At 37.3% G+C, this 20,107-nt stretch overlaps 1 protein-coding gene across 5 annotated transcripts in view; it reads right to left on the bottom strand.

The window, feature by feature from the left end:
- The window catches only part of Ptp69D (Protein tyrosine phosphatase 69D), a 69,063-nt gene extending 50,475 nt beyond the window's left edge, over window positions 1-18,588 (bottom strand). For all 5 annotated transcript variants that reach the window (XM_089649234.1, XM_089649237.1, XM_089649236.1 and 2 more), the window contains exons 1-4: window positions 18,311-18,588; window positions 4,515-4,653; window positions 4,158-4,408; window positions 1,534-1,677 (exon numbers count right to left, since the gene is read on the bottom strand). In XM_089649234.1, the coding sequence (XP_089505360.1) occupies window positions 1,534-1,677; window positions 4,158-4,408; window positions 4,515-4,653; window positions 18,311-18,389 (613 nt within the window). In that variant the 5' untranslated portion in view covers window positions 18,390-18,588. The remainder of the gene's footprint in view (window positions 1-1,533; window positions 1,678-4,157; window positions 4,409-4,514; window positions 4,654-18,310) is intronic.
- Window positions 18,589-20,107: the final 1,519 nt, after the last annotated feature.

Here is a 20,107-nt window from a genome sequence, read left to right as displayed (position 1 = left end):
GTGTCAAATATTATCCCCAGGTCTTTTATTTCGGGAACAGATACTAAGACTTGATTATTCATACAGTATGTGAAAATCAATGGGTTTTTCTTCCTATAAAATTTCATGACTTGACACTTTTTTACATTAAGGGTTAATTTATTTCGGATACACCATTCAGAAAAGCTAATGAGATTTGATTGTAATAATAAGCAGTCATTAATATTGTCAATAATTCGGTAAATTTTCATATCATCTGCGAACATCAAAGTAAATACACGTTTAAATACATTTGTAACGTCATTTATAAATATGTTGAAAAGAATGGGTCCTAGATGTGATCCCTGGGGCACGCCGCTTGTAGCTGTAAAGGTGTAGGACAATTGACCTTTAATGCAGACAGTAAGCTCTCGATTAAACAGATAATTCTTAAACCAGGATAGTACGTTACCGGTTATGCCTATTTTCGCCAGCTTGTTAACAAGAATTTTATGGCAAACCTTATCAAACGCTTTGCTGAAATCAGTATATATAGAATCGACTTGTTGTCTATTAGCAAGTGCATTTGTTATATAATTTTCGTACAGGGATAGATTGGTTAAGGTTGATCTGTTTGAAACAAAACCATGTTGGCAAGTTGTAATGATGGATTTCACGCTGGGGTTTATCTCTAGAAGAATTAATTTTTCAAAAATCTTGGGTATTGATGATTGGATACAAATTGGACGATAATTTTCAATTGCAGATTTATCCCCGCATTTAAATATTGGAGTTAAGTAACTTTTTTTCCAAAGTTTTGGGAAATTTCCCGCTGACAGAGACTTATTAAATAATATGAACAACGGAATGGATAAGCTGTCTGCACAGTTTTTAATCAAGATGGGTGGAATTTGATCCGGCCCGGAACTTAATTTTGGTTCAAGTGTTTTAAGGTAATTTGTAATGTCGGTGATGTTAATATTAATATTTGATAATTGCAAGTTTATATCAGAATTAAATTCAGGAATTTGTTCATCTGAAATGTCAGGTTCAAACGCATCTTTAAAGAAATCGGCAAACATGTCAACAATTTCTTTTATGTTGCTAGAACTCCTTTGTTTATGATTCATAGTTCCGGGGATCCCGACTTCATTTTTTTTCATAGACTTTACGTGTTTCCAGAAATGTTTTACATCATGATTTATAGTATTTTCCACTTCCATTATATAATTTTTATAACAATTTTTAGACAAATTTTTGCAAACTTTCCTGACACTTTTAAATTTAATATAATTAGGTACAGATCTATGTTACAGCATGTCTTATTCTTCTTTATTTTCGTTTTTCGTTTTTCTGTTTTCTATTTCCGTTATAAAATTTCTACTGTAATCCTTCCTATTTTCAACACTTTTATATATTTAGTTGATATGTTCACACTAGACCTCACATAACTATATTCCATTGGTCACCATGAGACAGGCAGTCGCCTAGTATGGTGATTTAATGTATCATATATAAATAAAGACGTTTGTTTGGGCACACCATTGTAATTGTTTAAAAGATATTTGGACTCACCATTGTCCTTTTTGCTAATGTCGGGTATCTTCAGAGATCCATTGACGTGCGTCTCGTTGAGCTGCAGCGTCACCTGATTCTCCAGGGGGAACTTCATCAACATGTCCTTGTCCTTGCGCCACTTCACTTCCGTCAGGTTGAATCCTGGAGAATATTATATGGACAAATTAAACATGATGGTATCGCAATGGAGCAGAGAAATCTTAACAACGGATGATCATTGAACGGCTGAAATTGTTAAAAAGAGTGTTTTATTTAATTATTTTATTAAAGCGGACGGTTTACGGAGTTCGAGTGAGCACTCAGGCCATGGGCCCATTGTGCTATCTCCAATTCACTGTTGCCAATTCACCATGTCTCCTGGTTTCACAATACGCTGTTTCCCAGATATCTGAGCCTGTTCCTATCAGAGCGGGACATTGACACCATGGGTGAATTGCAGTCTCTTCATCCTCTTCACATTTCATCTATCTATTGATGTTTGCCACTCCCAAGAGATTCATGTGTATCCTGAGGTGACCATTACAACATTACCATATACATGTGGCAGTGTCCCGTTAGTGGTCCTACCAGTTACCTCAGTGAGTGCACTGCCAATATTCCATCCAAAAGGGTCAGAAAGCTAATTTTAGGGTATAATTTAAGGAAAGAGAGAGAGAGGAGACAACAAAAGTAGTATGTATTGAAAAGAGTAAGAGTTATATTGATAACAGCAAAGGGCACAGCCTCTGCTGAAGAGTCTGGAGGAATAAAGGGAAGATTGAAGAGGATAGATTGGAGAAGGGCTGTGATCATGCCATTATACAAAGGTAAAGGGTCACGTATGGAATGTGGGAATCATAGGGCTATTAGCCTGCTTAGTTCAGTTGGCAAGCTGTATGGTAGAATTTTGATTGAAAGAGTAAGAAAGGAAACAAAGGATAAAATATGGGATATGCAAGGTGCTTTTATGAGTGGAAGGGGGTGCATGGACCAGATCTTCTCATTGCGTATGCTCACTGAGAAGTTTCTGGCAAAAAACCAGAAACTTTTCTGTGCCTTTGTAGATTTACAAAAAGCATACGACCGAGTCGACAGGAAAAAGCTATGGAAGGTGTTGTCCAAGTATGGAGTGAATACGAATCTGACTCAGGCAATTGCGTCTCTGTATGAGGGAAGCGTTGCATGTGTTAGGGTGAACGGTGGTTTTACGGGGTGGTTTGATATCACAAAAGGTGTTAAACAAGGCTGCGTAATGTCACCGTGGTTATTCAATCTATACATGGATAATTGTATGCAAGAATTGAAAGAGGTGGGATTGGGCGCGAATTTGAATAATTTGAAAGTATGTTGCCTGTTGTATGCTGATGATGCGGTGCTGATTGCTAATAGTATAGATGATCTACAGTCTCTCGTGTCTAGGATGAACGAAGTATGCATGAAGAATGAGTTAATGATGAATGTAAGTAAGTCTAAAGTAATGGTGTTTGAAAGAGAGAGTACGAAAACAGTGTGCAATATAATTGTGAATGGGGAATACTTGGAGCAGGTGGATGAGTTTGTGTATTTAGGAAGTATGTTTACGAGAGATGGGAAGGCTGACAGAGATATTGAAAGAAGGGTAAATGCAGGTAATTCCGTTAATGGAGGACTAAACGCCGAAGGCGCTAACAAAAAATTGTCCAAAGAAGCGAAGTTAGCAGTCCACAACGGAGTGCTGGTACCTACCCCGATGTATGGAAGTGAGGCATGGAACTGGCAAAGAAAGGATGAAAGTAGATTAAATGCTGTTGAAATGAGATCCCTGAGGCGTATGTGTGGTAAAACCATGTTTGATCGTGTGAGGAATGTGGAGATCCGCAAAGAGTGCAAGGCTGATGTAAGCGTAATGAGTAAGATTAAGAAAGGGACGCTTAGATGGTTTGGGCATGTAGAGCGAATGAGCGAAGATAGGAGTGTAAGGAGGATATATGATGCAAATGTGAATGGTAGCAGAAGTCGGGGACGCCCGAGAAAGACATGGCATGATCAAGTGAATCAGATACTCGAGTCGGGCCATGTCAAGAGTCAGAATAATAGAAGAGTATGTATGAGACGATGTATGAATGTGAATGAGGCAAGGAGTGTGTGCCAAGACCGAGTTGTTTGGCGGTCCGTCCTCTCTGCCTACCCCTGCGGGGAAACGGCGTGATGGTTAGTTAGTTAGTTAGTTAGTTGAAGAGGATAACAAAATGAACACAACAATGAAAGAATCAAAGAGACTGAAATAGGTACTGAAAGGAGTAAAGCAGCTATTGGAGGCAGCAGAGGAAGGAAGGAAAGGGTCTTGAAGAAGGTAAAATATAGACAAAAAAGGAAGACCGGAGAAAGCATTGTATTTTGAAGAGAGCAAAGAAGATATTGAAGAGATGCATATGTTGTTAGTGAAGTAATAGTTATGAAGTTTGGTAGAAACATGGCAGTACTAGTGACTGCTGCATCAGATGCACATGTTATGGTAATGTAAAGGTCTGTTTGACAGATTCTCCTAACTTAACAAACAGTTTGCCATCTTTAGAGCATCGGCTGTAAGTAAACAGAGAGAGGACAATGCTGTCCTTGTTCGGTATTTCAATGGGAGGTGATCCTATCCATAGTATTCTCACCCTCAAACACGCAGTAGATGATGGCCTGCGAGGAAGGCAGCACTCTCAGGGGCGAGGAACTGATCCCCGTGAGCCGGGCCAGCAGCGCCAGGTCCAGACTCACGCTGCTCTGCGCGCCCCCCGCGTGGCACGTGTACCGCCCGTGCTGCAGGACCGTGGAGCGGGTCACGTGCAGGCGGGCCACCACCCCCCGCAGCCGGTTGCCGTCCACATCTGACGAGAGCGTAATGTTCTCCAGGGAGCTTGTATACCTAAAAGATAACACACTCATTGTAATGTCTGCCTTGGTTGATAAGTGAACAGAGCACTGGTTACTTGCTGCCCTGAAAGGACTATGATACCAAATGGATGACTTACTCTTTCCCGTCAATCACAATGGGTGTATTATTGAAAGTCCACTCCACGGGCACCTCGGGCGGAGTGAAGACGCAGGACACGGTGCAGTTGGAGCCCAGCCGGCCCTCCGCCTTCACCTCCACAATCTGGGCGCTGGTGCCTGGAAACAACAATTGCTAATTAATATATTGCAACTGGTTTCATGATTAAACACAATATCGAAGAAGAGTGAAAAAGAACAAAAAACAGAATAAAAGAGTTAACAAAAACAAAACTCACCCAGCCTAACCTTTTATAATGTTTTGTTTTATTCGGTTCCCTTGTGATCATAGAATAAAGAAGAACATAAGAAATGCCATACGGGCATTGTTCGTGATTCAAAAGTCTGACCATTCTTTGCTTAAATTTCACATGCAGAACTGTGTTTCACCATAGAGCTACACAAACATGTTCCACTATTAGAAAAACGATATGTAATTGGTGCATTTAGACCGGATTTTGTAGTTTCCAGTCGTTCAGTGTTAGAGCGTTGGAAGCCAAATCGGAGGTACAAAAGTGGAACCTATTTTTTCACTTAATGTCTCAATGTTTTTCAACATCATTATAAAATTCAAATGGGATAGTGATATACAATGTTAGGCAACCATAAGAAAGCGACAGAGCGCGTGCCAAATGTGCTAGAACCACTAGGAACCAAGTCATTGGTGACATTATTCAGACTTTTGGATGGCATTTCTTGTGTTCTTTTTATATATGTGTGATCCATAGCTAACTTATCAATGGTAATGCTGTTGGAAAGAGTTATTCCTGCCGTTAGATTGGATCACTTTGAATATCAGCGAAGTGGCATACAAATGGAAAATAGTGGTGCAAAAAGGTACGGATAGTTGTGGGACTGAACTGAATTCCTTAACTTACATAGGAATACCGATTGGCATAAGTTACAAAAGGTACGGTAGTTGTTGGACAATATAACAACTGAATTCCTTAACTACATCGGCATACCGATTGGCATAAGTTACAAAAGGCCACATTGAAGACAGCCAAGTTATGAGTTTGGACGTGGTTTAGGCCAAATTATAATTCAACAGTCGCTGTCTTTGATTGGGAATAACGTCCCATGTTATTGTTACACTGACCTGAAGAATGCATGTTTGTGTCCGAAACTAGCAAAAAAAAAAACAAACTCAAACAATGACATTAGAATACAAATAGATTTGTTATTGTCTAACAAAATTAAAACAAAATGTGGCAAGTAACAAACACTCTTTTTTATATTTCCAACAAATTCTTAATTAAAACATTGTTCATGTATGACAAAGATAGGCATTCAAAGAATGTGTGTACGAACGAAATAAATATATAGAACCAGGCAGCGTTTATGTACTTAAAAGTTGCGGTGACTTACTACATTCTAACTTACTTATTTACACTAAGACGAATACGGAATGCTGAATGAGACAACCTACTGACAGTAGTTTTTCCTTCTTATACTTGTATTTATGGCAGCTGGTGACAGCTCGCCTACCGAATGAGCTTATGTGTGGTACTAAACCAAGTATGTTCACTGGACTTGTTCAGTAAAACCACGCACATTGTCTCAGTAACCTTTCTTCACTTTTTAATTAATTTTACTAAAAGTGGTATGTACGAATACATATACTTTAAATTTTGAGTAACATTAAACCACAAAATCGTTATTCTTGTCATATTTTAATCAATGTGAATAATTGTTCACGCATACTTTGCATATCACATATGTCAAATGATGACATTTATTATGAATGAGTACGACTGTGTATTATTAGATATATGTTCCGACCACAACCCAAATAATCTACCTTGATAAGCGGGGAACACAAAATGACAAGAGTCGAGGAAACGAACCAAACCACACCAGAAGATTTGATTTGACTTTCATTTCAACGCCTACGCTTTTTACATTATCTCCAATTTTATTTATTTAATTATTATACAGAATACAATTTTCAAATTGCTTTCATGCTTTACTTCCCATCTTCCTGTTCCTCATCTCCTTCCCCTCCCCATACTCTTTAGCCTCACAACATACCCTAATAAGGAATTCCAGTGAATTTTAATTTATTTTTTATTGTGAATACATCCAATTGAATTTCACTTTTGAAGCGGAAATTAACCCACTTCCCGACATCCGATCGAGCTTAAACTCGGTAGACAGACTCGTTGTCAATGACAATGCATTCTTCATCAACTTTTTTTTATGTCATACCTCACAAGAGCGCCTCTGACTGTACAGTGTAAAGGCAGGGGAGCTATATCGCCACCTAGTTGGGCAGCGTAGTGAGGTGGGTTAAGATAGGGAGGGATTTATTAAGAGGCCCGGATTATATGAAAGAGGAAAAACAGATGCCGGTTACTCGTTCCACATACGAGCCATCTTACTGTGAACGGGTGTTCCACTCGCGTACATTGAGTTTTTCTGTTAACAATGGATCGTCAATCAGACGGACTGCTCCCCTTTGCACAGAATCAAGTAAATTTATCAAGTATTAGCCCAGCTAGTTTCTTGGAAGTCAGATTTACTCAGGTTTCTATGGAGCCACGATACCGAGCCGAGCCGGTCTGAAATACTTACTCCAAGCATTTCAATGGAGTGTTTATTGGGGAGGGTGCTTCCATCAAATTCCACCAGACAGTCTCCCTCTTTGCTGAAATCAGACACGCTTGGGTTTTTGAGACGTTGAAGCTGACCAGGTTGGCCTTACCCCAGGCACGAACCTTCTCGAGGTGATGGTCAACTTTTTGTCTGTAAACTTCTCGAGCTGTACGGACATCGAGAGTGGAAGGGGGCTTATCAAAAAGATAGATCGTGAACAGTGCTAAAGTGAGCGCAGCAATGAATTGGTGCACATTTAACGAGATCGATGTGCAACAGAAACAATGTCGGCGACAGCACAGATCCTTGTGGCACCTCCGCATTGATCTGGTGCGGAGTGGAAGAGGAGTCGTCAACTACGGTTTGAATTGTTCTTGAGAAAGTCCGTAATCCAACTATGTAGGATTGAATGGATCCCATACGATGGTAACTTTCCGACAAGCGTACAGCGCAAGACCCTATCAAAGGCTTTGGAGATGTCCAACCCGACGGTTTGAGTTTCTCCAAAACGTTCCAAGTACCGCCCCCAAATATGAGATAGATACCCGAGCAGATCGCCATATTATTGGTTTCGACGAAATCCAAACTGCCGATGGCTTAGGATGTTGTTATTCTCGAGGTACGTGAGTAACTTGTTACTAACCACTCTTTCCGATACCTTTGAGAATACTCTACTTCCATACGGAAGTGATGATTATGGGGCGGTAATTGCAAGGATCGGAGCGGTCCCCTTCTTAGGGATTGAGTGGACGATCGCCAAATATCTGGCACCTGTCCACTTTTGAGTGAGTTTATAAATTTTGAGAACACCGGGGTAAATTCTGCAGAACACCTCTTAAGAGAAAACAAGAATATTAAAACTAAAACATAATACAAAAAAGGAAGCAGTTTGTGCTCAGAAATGGGAATCTTCTGAGCAGACATTATATAGATAATACAAGCATATTTTATTTATATAAATAATACAAACATATTTTATTTATATAGATAATACAAGCATATTTTATTTATATAAATAATACAAACATATTTTATTTATATAGATAATACAAGCATATTTTATTTATATTGATAATAACAAGCATATTTTATCACCTTTCAAAAACAGTTTTTAATTTTTGGATATGTTAAGAATTATTCCATTTATTTGGGTTTTACTTCAAAGCGGAAAGCTTTGACAGAATATGCCAGAGGCCTGAAGGGATAAAAATGGATGAAACAACAAATGTGAAGAAACGGCATCATGAAATAGGTGTGGTGGAGCCATATGTTAAATCAATACATTCAATATTTACTTACGGAACAATGATCTGCCACTCATTCGTATTTGTATAGCTTTGCTTACGACTCATCATGACCAATTGTGTCAATTCAAAACAATACATTATTTACAAACAGCGAGATTGCTATTTTGATAACACTACTTTTATGTAAATGAAAGCCAGTTACAAAGAATATTGCAGATTTATGTGAGAGTTCCGACTGCCCGGGGCCAGCAGGATTATGGCATCCTCAATTTGAGAACATTGTGAGGCTGGAGTAAGTGGAGAAAGGTATCTGATTGTTCGGATCTGGTTACTAAACATAGCTAAAGTCATTTCAATTCCTAATGGTGATCTCTCATTGCGATACTTTGAGTAATTTGAGGAAAATATATGATGTCCCTGATGAATTAAAGATGCACATCATTCTGAACATGCAGTGTTAACACTTTCCAGGCTGTGCCCGGGACCCTATTCGGCATTCATTTGTCTTGCAGTTGGCCGGCACTTCACTCACCTTCTCTCCTCACCTTGCTGAGTACGAACTCCATTCGTGTAGATATTTTCACGGACTGGAAAGTGTTAACGTTGTTAAATCAGAAAATTCTCACTGATTACAATTAAATTATCCAATTTTTAAAAAGGATTCATTCAATTTTGAAGCTCGATGAAATAATGTAATTTACAATCAGTTTCTGACTAACTAACAACTCATATAAAAAGTGAATTTGTGAAAAAGAAAAAATGATCAATTAAATCTTTTGAGCCACACTTCTCGTCAGTTGGCATGTCCTGCTCAATGGCCAAAGGTAAGATTTCTATAGTTTTTGATTCTCTCGGTCGTGCCATGTCTTTTACATTTTTGCATCATAATAAATTCTCTTTACACTCCTTTTTTCATTAATTCCCTCTATATGTCCAAACCATCCAAGTGTCCCTTTCTTAATCCTAATCATTACGCTTAGATCAGCCCTGCACACTTTTTGGATTTCCACATTTATAACAAGGTCACGAACAGGTGATGTGATCTGAGTTAGCTAAAACACATTAAAATATGTTCTACGCCTTCAGAAATGGGCACAAAACATGCGTTATATTCAATGCATTCAAAAATGGGTACAACAGGTGCATTTTATAACAAATTGCTCGTTTTCCGCACGCTTCTGTCACAGCTAGCCGACTTGACAGAATAGATGATGGCAAAGTTATGCGATACTGGGCTTTGAAGAAACTTACTTTAGAGCTTACTATCGCACAGCATTTTTTTTATTTTTTATTTATTGTTGATACATTATTTTACAATATTTCATATTTTAATTCAGTAATGTTGGCCTCACTGGGTTGTTTTCCCGTGCTGAGGCCCCCATTTTATAATATAAGAATTTATACATTTAAAAAAAAAGAAAAACAACATTAAAATAAAGATAAATTTAAACTAAAAATAAAGATTAAAAATTAAAATATAATTATCACACTAAAAGAAAAATATTAAAAGAGAATGTAAATCGGCATTTATAATGATTTATGTGTTTGTGCGTGTTGCGTGTTTTATATATTTTTTTTGTGTTGCGTGTATATGTTTTATTATTTTATGTCATAGAATTTTGGTAATATTGTCTTTTTGTTCTTTAATCCATTTTTTCATTTTGTGTTTGAATTTATTTTTATTTTCCTCAATTTTTGTTTCAAGTGGAAGACTGTTGAATGCTTTAATGGCGTGGTATTTATGGTGTCTTTGTCCAAAGGTAGTGTTTACCATCGGAGTTTTTATGTTTTCTTTGTACGCTTGTCTGACCGGTCTATTAGTGATATTTTGTGTTTGTTGGGGTTTGTTTTTTTGGTCGAAAATGTAGTTTAGTAGTGTTTTAACATATAATTAGCGTATATCAAGTACGTCACAGCTTTTAAATATTTGGTCTGTGTCGGTTAGTTTATGTTTTTTGAGTATTACCTTTAATATCGTTTTCTGTGCGATTTCTATTTGAGTGATAGCTGCTTGTGATTGATTTGTGAGATGGGACGTTCTTATTCCAAAGAGTAGGTATGATTACCAGTTATGGCCATTTTTTGCTGCAGGTATATTATTGATATTTTGATTTTAACAGGTTTTCGGTAGATTCAGTGGTAAGAGAGCAGTGGAAGAAGCTCAAAGTTGCATATATCGCAGGTTATGTGGTAATACATTTGGAGAAAAAACTCAAATGTCAAGGCTGCATAATGGCTTTATATGCTGAATTTATTAATAAGGATCACCAACTTATTAAAATCAAAAGCAAAGGTGGTCTACGCTTTCCCTCTATTGACGTGATTTCTATTTGTGTGACCACTGAGTGTATGATTAAGACTTTCAAATCCGCATCTCTAAATAATAAAAACATTTAACAAGTCTCACATAGTTTCAAACGTCATGAAGAGTTTGGTTGGTCAAAGATTGTTTACAACTTTAAATGGTCACATGTACGAACAACAGCCCATTGACAATCACATTTTTCTGTTAGCCAAATCAATTTCTGAAAAATATTGCGACATACGACTAAAATATTTAGCTATTTGTGAAAACATGACCGCAACGACAAGACAAACATTAACCAAACTTATACTATTTAGAGGATAGTAACTTTTTAAAATTTTTATAATTTCTGAAACGTTGTATTGTTATCCAACGGGTTCTTGCATTTTTTTTTCCATCGGTCTGTAATTTTATACATATTTTTGTAATGAAGTTGAAACAGATTTTAGAGCATCAAAAATATTTTTGATAGTTCTTAAAAAAATCATTCCTCCGTGACTTCATGAAGGGGTCCCTGGCCACTGACTCCAATGCTTCATGAAGGGGTCCCTGGCCACTGACTCCAATGCTTCATGAAGGGGTCCCTGGCCACTGACTCCAATGCTTCATGAAGGGGTCCCTGGCCACTGACTCCAATGCTTCATGAAGGGGTCCCTGGCCACTGACTCCAATGCTTCATGAAGGGGTCCCTGGCCACTGACTCCAATGCTTCATGAAGGGGTCCCTGGCCACTGACTCCAATGCTTCATGAAGGGGTCCCTGGCCACTGACTCCAATGCTTCATGAAGGGGTCCCTGGCCACTGACTCCAATGCTTCATGAAGGGGTCCCTGGCCACTGACTCCAATGCTTCATGAAGGGGTCCCTGGCCACTGACTCCAATGCTTCATGAAGGGGTCCCTGGCCACTGACTCCAATGCTTCATGAAGGGGTCCCTGGCCACTGACTCCAATGCTTCATGAAGGGGTCCCTGGCCACTGACTCCAATGCTTCATGAAGGGGTCCCTGGCCACTGACTCCAATGCTTCATGAAGGGGTCCCTGGCCACTGACTCCAATGCTTCATGAAGGGGTCCCTGGCCACTGACTCCAATGCTTATTTTTGCTGTTGTGTATTTTACCAATAAGATATCTAATAAAAGAAAGTTTATTAATATGTGATATTATATATATTGTCATTAAAAACCCTTGTAATTAATTTACAAAAATTAAATAATGTAAGAAATAATAGTGTTAAGTGGTTGAAACTGGGGATTTTACCCCATTCTGGCTAGATGGATGGGTGTGTCCATTTTAAATCCCACCCATACTTACCGCCCGCATTTTACTTCTTACCGCAAACTGGCGACAAAATTGTCGTAGAAAAAGTTTCTATGACCACCTCCACTCTCTTTCTTCCTCCGTGATTATATTCAACGCATTCAGATATGGACACCAAATATGCGTTATATTCAATGCATTCAAAAATTGGTACAACAGGTGCATTTTATTCAACACATTCAGAAATGGGCACTAAAGATGCGTTATATTCCAACGCATTCAGAATTGGGTGTGACAGATGCATTATATTCAACGCATTCAGAAATGAGTACAAAATGCACTATATCAACGTCCTCAGAAATGAACGTCCTCCTCGCATTCATATGCAGATTGCAGTCGGCATATTTCCTACGCCCTTGAGATGTTGTTCACAAAACGTTGCAATTTAAATATGAACGACATTCGTATAAATGAATTTGCTACTCAAACCAAATTGAAACGGACCATTCTACAGTTGATCGGCCATTTCCGACAAAGGGAGTGGCAGATGATGATGACGATGACTTAAATGTATCAAAAATTATAATTTTCATTTATTATTTTAAACGCAGGAATGTTTTAAAATGATCTGAAAGAGAAAAGTCCAAGCGAGACACAGAATAAAGAAGACACAAGAAATGCAATATTGACGTGTTTCGTGATCCAAAAGTATGACCAATTGGGCCTTAAAATTCAAATACAGAATTGTGTTTCATCATCATTATAAAATTCGTACAATTTATTACACAGGCAAGTGTACGAGAGAGAAGAGCGCATGATAAATGAGGTAGAACCAAAAGGTACTAAGTCGGTAGCGACATTGGTTTCCTTTCACATCTATGAGGAAGGCATTTCTAGTGTGTATTATCTATTCAGTAGAGGGAGGGGAATGACAAAAGTTAGAAAGTACCTGGCTAATCAGATCTGATCACTACACGACTAAAGATATTTCAATTCTGAATGGTGTTTTCTCAAATGCAGTACTGCTGAATTTTTCCGAGCTGCTGCGTGCAGAGCATAACACCTCTGATAAACGAAGGCACCAGAACCAGATGATGAGCCTGTGATCTAGCATGAAAGGCATAGAGCTATACATTATATTATATTTAGATGAGACAGGAACTGAAAAAAATTCCACGTTTTATGCCCCCAATTGCCCTCCAACTGCCCCAACGTTCTAACACCGAACAAACTAAAAAATCCGGTATACGCACGCCAATTATTACATTCTAACGCCGGAACACGTTTCGATGAAATATATACGTAGACCGGATTTGGCAGTTTCTGGTCGTTCGGCATTAGAGCGTTGGAGGCAGTCAATAAGGAATTCCAATCAATTTTTTTTTAATGAAAGTTCCCATTCCATAGTTAAAATACTTTTCAAAGCCAACCATAATGATTGAAATCTGACGGGGTAGGCGTTTCGTCATACGTACCTCGGTTTTGTCCGTAAACAGAAAAGATTAAACCGTAAAGTAAATCCCACTCAGATTGGTTTCCAAAAAACACAATTATTTTGCAAAAATTTGTTCACCACAGTGGTAACCCGTGTGCGAGTCTACGCAAAAATTGTCAGTATTCTAATGCACGCGGCCGACTGACCCATGAGGCAGAAGTGGAGATCTGTCTGAACCCGCCGACCAATCACAAGGCGTTTGTCTCTTACAGTTTTAATTGTTTTTAAATGACTTTTAATTTTACATATACTTATATATTCAGAATCAGCACTTGTTAATCTATATAAATATGTTTTTTAAGCCATAATATTTTTCACCCATGTTCCTTATCGGGATATAAAAGTGGAACTTATTTTACCACTTCATGCCTTATCTAAACACAATACATCAATGTGAAAGGGTCAAACGCCGACCTTGGATGGTTTTTGGGATTTAAAGAGATATAAAGCGTTATCTTATCTTGTTTATTTAGATACATATGTATGTCATCACTGTTTACGTTGTAAGGGACATTGGTAAATAAATAAATAATAGGTTATCACGATTGTCAAATATAAATATCATTATTATGAATTACTCCACACAGCAGTCGTCAAGGATGCAGAGTTGTATGTTTTAGGAAAGTTAGGATTAAACCTGTCTTGAAATGACCCAAGTTGTAGGAGGGAGAAAACATAGAAGACGACAAGTCATTTCACCGAGCTGTCGGGCGTCAATGACTCAAGTTCTTCGAAGAACCTTCCATTGCAATACTGGTAGAACAAACACATCATTCCCACCTGACATGGCACAATGAAAGGATTTTCATTACAATTGCTCAAGATGACAAATATAATATGGACCTGCCTCACGTAAACTATTCTATCTTCAAATCTGTTTCAGTTTCTCACATAATTAGTATTGTAAGATGTTAAGTGAAAGAGACAGATGTTAAGTGAAGTTAATTAATATAATGAACTCCCGGTGTTTTATAGGTTTATTTACGAACACGGTACTCTTCCTAACTACTCTCACTAATCCACCATCCCGAAAACCGAGCAAGTGTCCAATTAGAGAAAGCGGCAGATTATAGTGCTTACATAAAAAAACATGTTAAAAATTAAAACAGGTATGTTGTAAAAAACAAAAAAACAGCTATCGATCTTTCGTAAAATTTACCTTTTTTGGTTTAAAGTTAAGGTATAATTACGCTTGCGAGAAGACTCCATTTTGTAAACCTATTCAAACAAAAAACGTGACAGAACGAAATGAACAAAAAACATACAACAGTTTCTAGAATACACAGCAACAATAATGAACCCTGGTGACTGATAAAATGATCAACTCTAGCAAGCTAACTAACTGTCACACTGATTCCACAGGAGTAGGCAGAAAGGATGGACCGCCAAACAACTCGGTCTTGGCCAGTGGCGGTTCTTCCATTAGGTCAATTGGTGTTTGACCCCCCAAAATTATAAGACAACAATAATAATAAATTATGTGCATCAAAACTACTGGTCTTATTCTTAATTTATTTGAAATGTACCACGAAACAGCAGAGCTGCGAGTGACGAGCAGTGACATCTGTTGTCTCTAATAGAAGCTTTCATTCACAAGTCCACACGATTCGCTGGTTCAATTTAAAGAATGTTCCCTTTGGCATCTTCTGTCCCTATGCGCGCCATAGAATAATAGAATTATATAATTATAAAGAGAGTTATATAATTACTGAGAGAGAATATATTCTTCCATTTTAGAACAATGGAAGAATACACAAAGAAAATATTTTTAAAATAGACCAACACATCTGAGAAATTCCGTTCCAAGATGATATGGCACGATCAAATTTCTCAAATACTTAAGACAAACTATATCAGTAGTCTGAAGAGCATATACGCTCCACGACATGTACACTTCTGGACGAGTGTTCCGCGAGTCCGTTTCAGGCAGCGGAACATAAAAGTAAGGTCCACCAAAGAAAGGTAACGGTTTACGGCGCAGACCATTGTGGAACTGAAGCGGCGCGAAGAACGCTCATTCCGAAGTGTATGTGTAATGAACTTGGGATGAAATAAGATAGTGAACCATGTAAATTAAATGTAGGAATTAATACGGTAGTCACTAATAAAGTTTTGATACCAAAGCTGATGTATTGCAGTGCGGCATGGAAGTGGCAGATAAAGGAAGAAAGTAGACTGAATGCTCTACATGTGGTAAAACCAGGAAGGTACAACCATATTGCAAATGGGGAAATCCCAAAGAATACACAACCAATGTAAAGGTAATCAACTAGTAGTTCTGTGAACAGTAGACCTCACATCCAAAAAAGTATTTTTCAATTTTTTTCTTATTAAATTAATCAAAACAAAAATTTCCTCCGAAATTATAAGATTTGTAAGTGGGTACTTAAATACCTACCTACTTAAATATAAACAAAAATTTTATGTAACTTTTTTGTCCATTAAATTTTTATTTTTTATAAATTAAACACCGTTGTTGTGAGTCAGGTCACGTTGACAGCTAGGCTCCAACAACACGGGCCTCTTCGATAAATCTGTTATTACCCTCCACAGATAGTATACATGCTGAGGTAAACCTCAAAGCCTCCTGTGTGCAGTTGATATTTTAAACAATTATAAACTTGTGGTGAAATATCACAAGATTTTACCTCATACCCACGTGAAATTATATACTTTTTAATGGTGGGAATGAAGAAAGCCGTACAGAGTACATGACATTACAATACAGACACGTTATTGTCTAACAAAATTACCCAAAATGTGGTAAGTCCAGAGATGTGCAAAATGGGTACCCAAAACCATTTGAAATGCAAAATGGAAATGGGTCAAAACTTTTCCATTTGAAAATGCAAAATGGTTTTTAGGAAAGCATTTCAAATGCAAAATGCAAAATACCTATTTTCAAAATGCATTGAAAATGCAAAATGGTTTCTCATTCAAACAATTAAAATAATTATAGAATTTTTAAACAATTTTGTCATTTAATAATGGACATCAATGTAGAACAAACGTATTACATGATGGTAAATCCAAAAACACCACGACTACAGATTATGAAACCGCAAAAAATTTGCGCGGGACTAATGTTGCCAACGTAAAAACATAGAAACTGCTATCTAACATTTAATATTACAGCGTCATGGCCCCATGTTTAGTATTTGAATCAGTATTTTTTGTAATGGAATCACTCAATTGCCAGGGCTCCTACCAGGGAGCAACTTGACAATTGTAAATTATCTCTCATAGCGAGGTTGAGGACCGACTGATATTTGGGGCTTATGAAAAAAATATGAGTGGAGATTGTAGGAAGAATGTTGCAAAAAAGCATTTAAAATGGAAAATGCATTGAGAAAAGCATTTAAAATGCAAAATGGTTTTTAGAAAAGAATTTAAAATGCAAAATGGAAAATACCCATTTTGCATTTCCATTTGAAATGGATTTATTTGAAATAAAGCACATCTCTGGCGTAAGTCACAATCACTCACGCTTCCAGTAAATTCTCAATTCAAACGTCACTTAGGGAACTGGTAGGAGTTCTAACGGGACACTGCCATCTCAGGACACTGACACATCAGTTGTTGGAAGTGGAAAATACCAATAGATGCAGAAAATATGAAGAGGATGAAGAGACTCCAATTCACCTATGGTGCCAATGTCCATGCTATGTTGAGAACAAGGCTCAGATACCTGGGAAGACTGGGTTAATGTATACTGTAAAGGAGTGAGGTAAAATTGGAGACAGCACAAATGGGTCTATGGCCTGAGTGCTCACGGGAACTCTTCGTTAACCTTCTCCTCTACATTAAAAAAAAAATAATAATAATAATTCAAATGTTGTCCATGTATGATGAAGATAAAATATTCAAAGAATATGCGTATAACGAAATACATATAGCACTGGGCAGCTTTTACGTAGTTAAAAGTTGCGACGAATTACTGCATTCTACATCACTGGTGTGGCTTACATTCTTTATCTCAGTTTATTTCATTTCATCATTTACCGTTTTTTTCTGATAGGTAAAAGCCTTTTGAATAATTGTATTTATGTATTTACAAATGGAAAGAAACTGATTATCTGTTTTTGGCTCATTAATGATTTTTGCACGTGTAAAAAGCACAGGATGCATTTTTTCATAAAAAAAAGTCTAGAGCGACTGCGATGTTTGTGGCAGCCGGTGACATCTTGTGTGCAATACTGTAAGCCGTAAATTTCAAGTATGTCTACTGGAGACACTGGAGTCCACCTAGTTCAGCGAAACCACGAGCTTTGTCTCAGTAACCTATCTTCACTATGTGCATATTAAGATGTAAATAGTTGAATAGTAAGATAAGATTTCTCCACATTCAATCAATAAGCAATCAGTTTATGGTAACAGATAAGACAATAATTGTAAAGTGTAGACTCGAGGGATTTATTTGAAAGCCTTTCTAATTTGTTAGCAAACACTAAACAAGGAAACCTTTGTATTGTTAATAAATAACAGTGAACTTATTTTCAATACCTTATCTATTAATTCCGCGGGGAGATAAGAGCCCCGCAAGAATATAAAAACAAAAACAATCGTGTCACAGATAAAAGCCAAAACATCCTAAACTCACTCCTGTATATGACAGGATATGTGGGCAAAACGGGCAGAGTTCTGTAGAAGTTTCGGGTTAATGCGAGACCTTGCATTAAGCGGCGGGATGCGGAAATTCCAATAATTGAAACGATCACTAGGACTTAACATTACGCGGAAGCGACAAAATTGAAGTAACAATGTATGTAATACATCTGTATACAACGCAAAAGGAGCCAGCCTCAACCTCGAAGAAAATAATCAAATTGCGCAATTATAAATACGAATTATCTATTTGACGGAATGTTTTCACTCACCTATTGCGAAAATATCGCGGATTTGTATCATAAACAACACGTAAAGAGCCACTGGAATCCGTCGCATGCACGGACCCATTGTGATGGCGGCTGCTATATTATTCGCTTTGCTTTTCACGGTGCACGAAACGAAATTTGTCACGAAACTTTCGCACTGAACTAGGGTGATAAGTCGCACATATTCATTTCAAACGTCCGGCATAACACAGGTTTCGGTATATACACATAAATAAAAAAAATACAGCCGCCCCTAGTTCTAGTTGACACCCACAAGCCGAGCGCGATCCCATAGAAACGTATTTACATGACGTAGATGAGCACCGGGCTCCCTTCCAACGAATACTATAGACTTCTAGAAAGAACTTGTCTTCGATTTAATACATTTAATCAACGACAATTAATCGTACGTGTGACTAGCGGCAAGAACATCAACTAACGAAAAAATCAATACAAACACTACAAATCCAAAACTGTAGCAAACTTTTCCATGCCATATCTGTTATTATGTTTTCTGCCGTAAAGTTCGCTGATTTTATTAATTGTTTTATATACTTTAAAGCTTCTGTCTACGTATGATCTTTAGTATTTTGCCTTTCTTAGAGCTCCGATATATTTATAAATGCGTGGGTACAGTTTTAAAAACTGCCGCCTTTTAATTTAAATTTCCTTTGTTACAGTTTTCGCGAGTCACTTGAAATATTTTGTATATTTTGGATACTAATAACTCTTTTTGACGCTTGAAAAACGTGTTGTTTTCTGAAAACAGTATCGACTAAGAAACTACTGAAACACACGCCGATTACATTTTTTTCTACATCGCTCTTATTTTCGGTTCTCTATCGATTCGATTCGGTGTTCTATCAGATCGTTTTTTCATATGTTATAAGTTATAAGTTATAAAATATTTTGCAAATCTGAACCATTTAAAAGTACCTATACGATTAATGAAAAATTACTAATTTAGATTATTTGTTATTAGCATATTGTTGCAATTTAATATTTGGGCATGTAGAGCGGATGAATGAAGAAAGGAATGTGAGTAGAATGTATGGCGCGATTTCGAATAGTAGAATAAGTAAGGGACGCCCGAGGAAGACATGGCACAATCAGTTGAGGGCACCCACCACTTTCCTGAAGCGTTTTAACCCTCCACCCGTCGCGCCTTTTTTCTAACGCGAGGAGTCGCGCGGAGTCGCTAAGGACCCCAAAAATAAATATGATAAAATTGTTGTTTTAGCAAATATTTTATATCTTATTTTGACTGATTATAGTCAGGTGGTAGGGGCTGCATTGAAATAAAAATAAATAATTAAAAATTAGATTTTGTTTTTGATATGAAAGCCAAAAAATCAAAATGGCACATTTTTTATAATTTTGAATCATACTTATTTTAATAGTCAACTTTTTAAACAAATCTTAACAATTTATTTATAATTTATAACTATTTCAGTTCAATATAGACTTACTATTTCAACAAAAAAGAAATCAACAAAATACTTTGAAAAAACATATAAATCAGACAAATGTTGCCCTTACAAAAATGACAAATAGATTTAAATTTTCCGTCTGTTTATCTTGGACAGTGAATATAGCGCTTTCTCATTTGTGGGAGCTCATTATTATTTTCAGGTGGCTGATCTTGAAGGGGAGGTGCAAACCGTCTTATGCACTGTTTGAATTCACGTAGCAAAGACAAAATAGTTGCTCGTGATTGCAATTTAGGTGCACATAGTGCAAATGCCAATGATTTCAAGTGAATTTTATATTGCATATTGTTTATATGATTGGCAGTGTCCA

The sequence above is a fragment of the Hesperophylax consimilis genome, chromosome 29, assembly GCF_061612785.1.
Source record: "Hesperophylax consimilis isolate HC1 chromosome 29, BYU_Hcon_1.0, whole genome shotgun sequence".
Lineage (NCBI taxonomy): Eukaryota > Metazoa > Arthropoda > Insecta > Trichoptera > Limnephilidae > Hesperophylax > Hesperophylax consimilis.
Note: the sequence above shows the minus strand (reverse complement) of the source record. Positions and strands in the feature narration are given on the sequence as shown.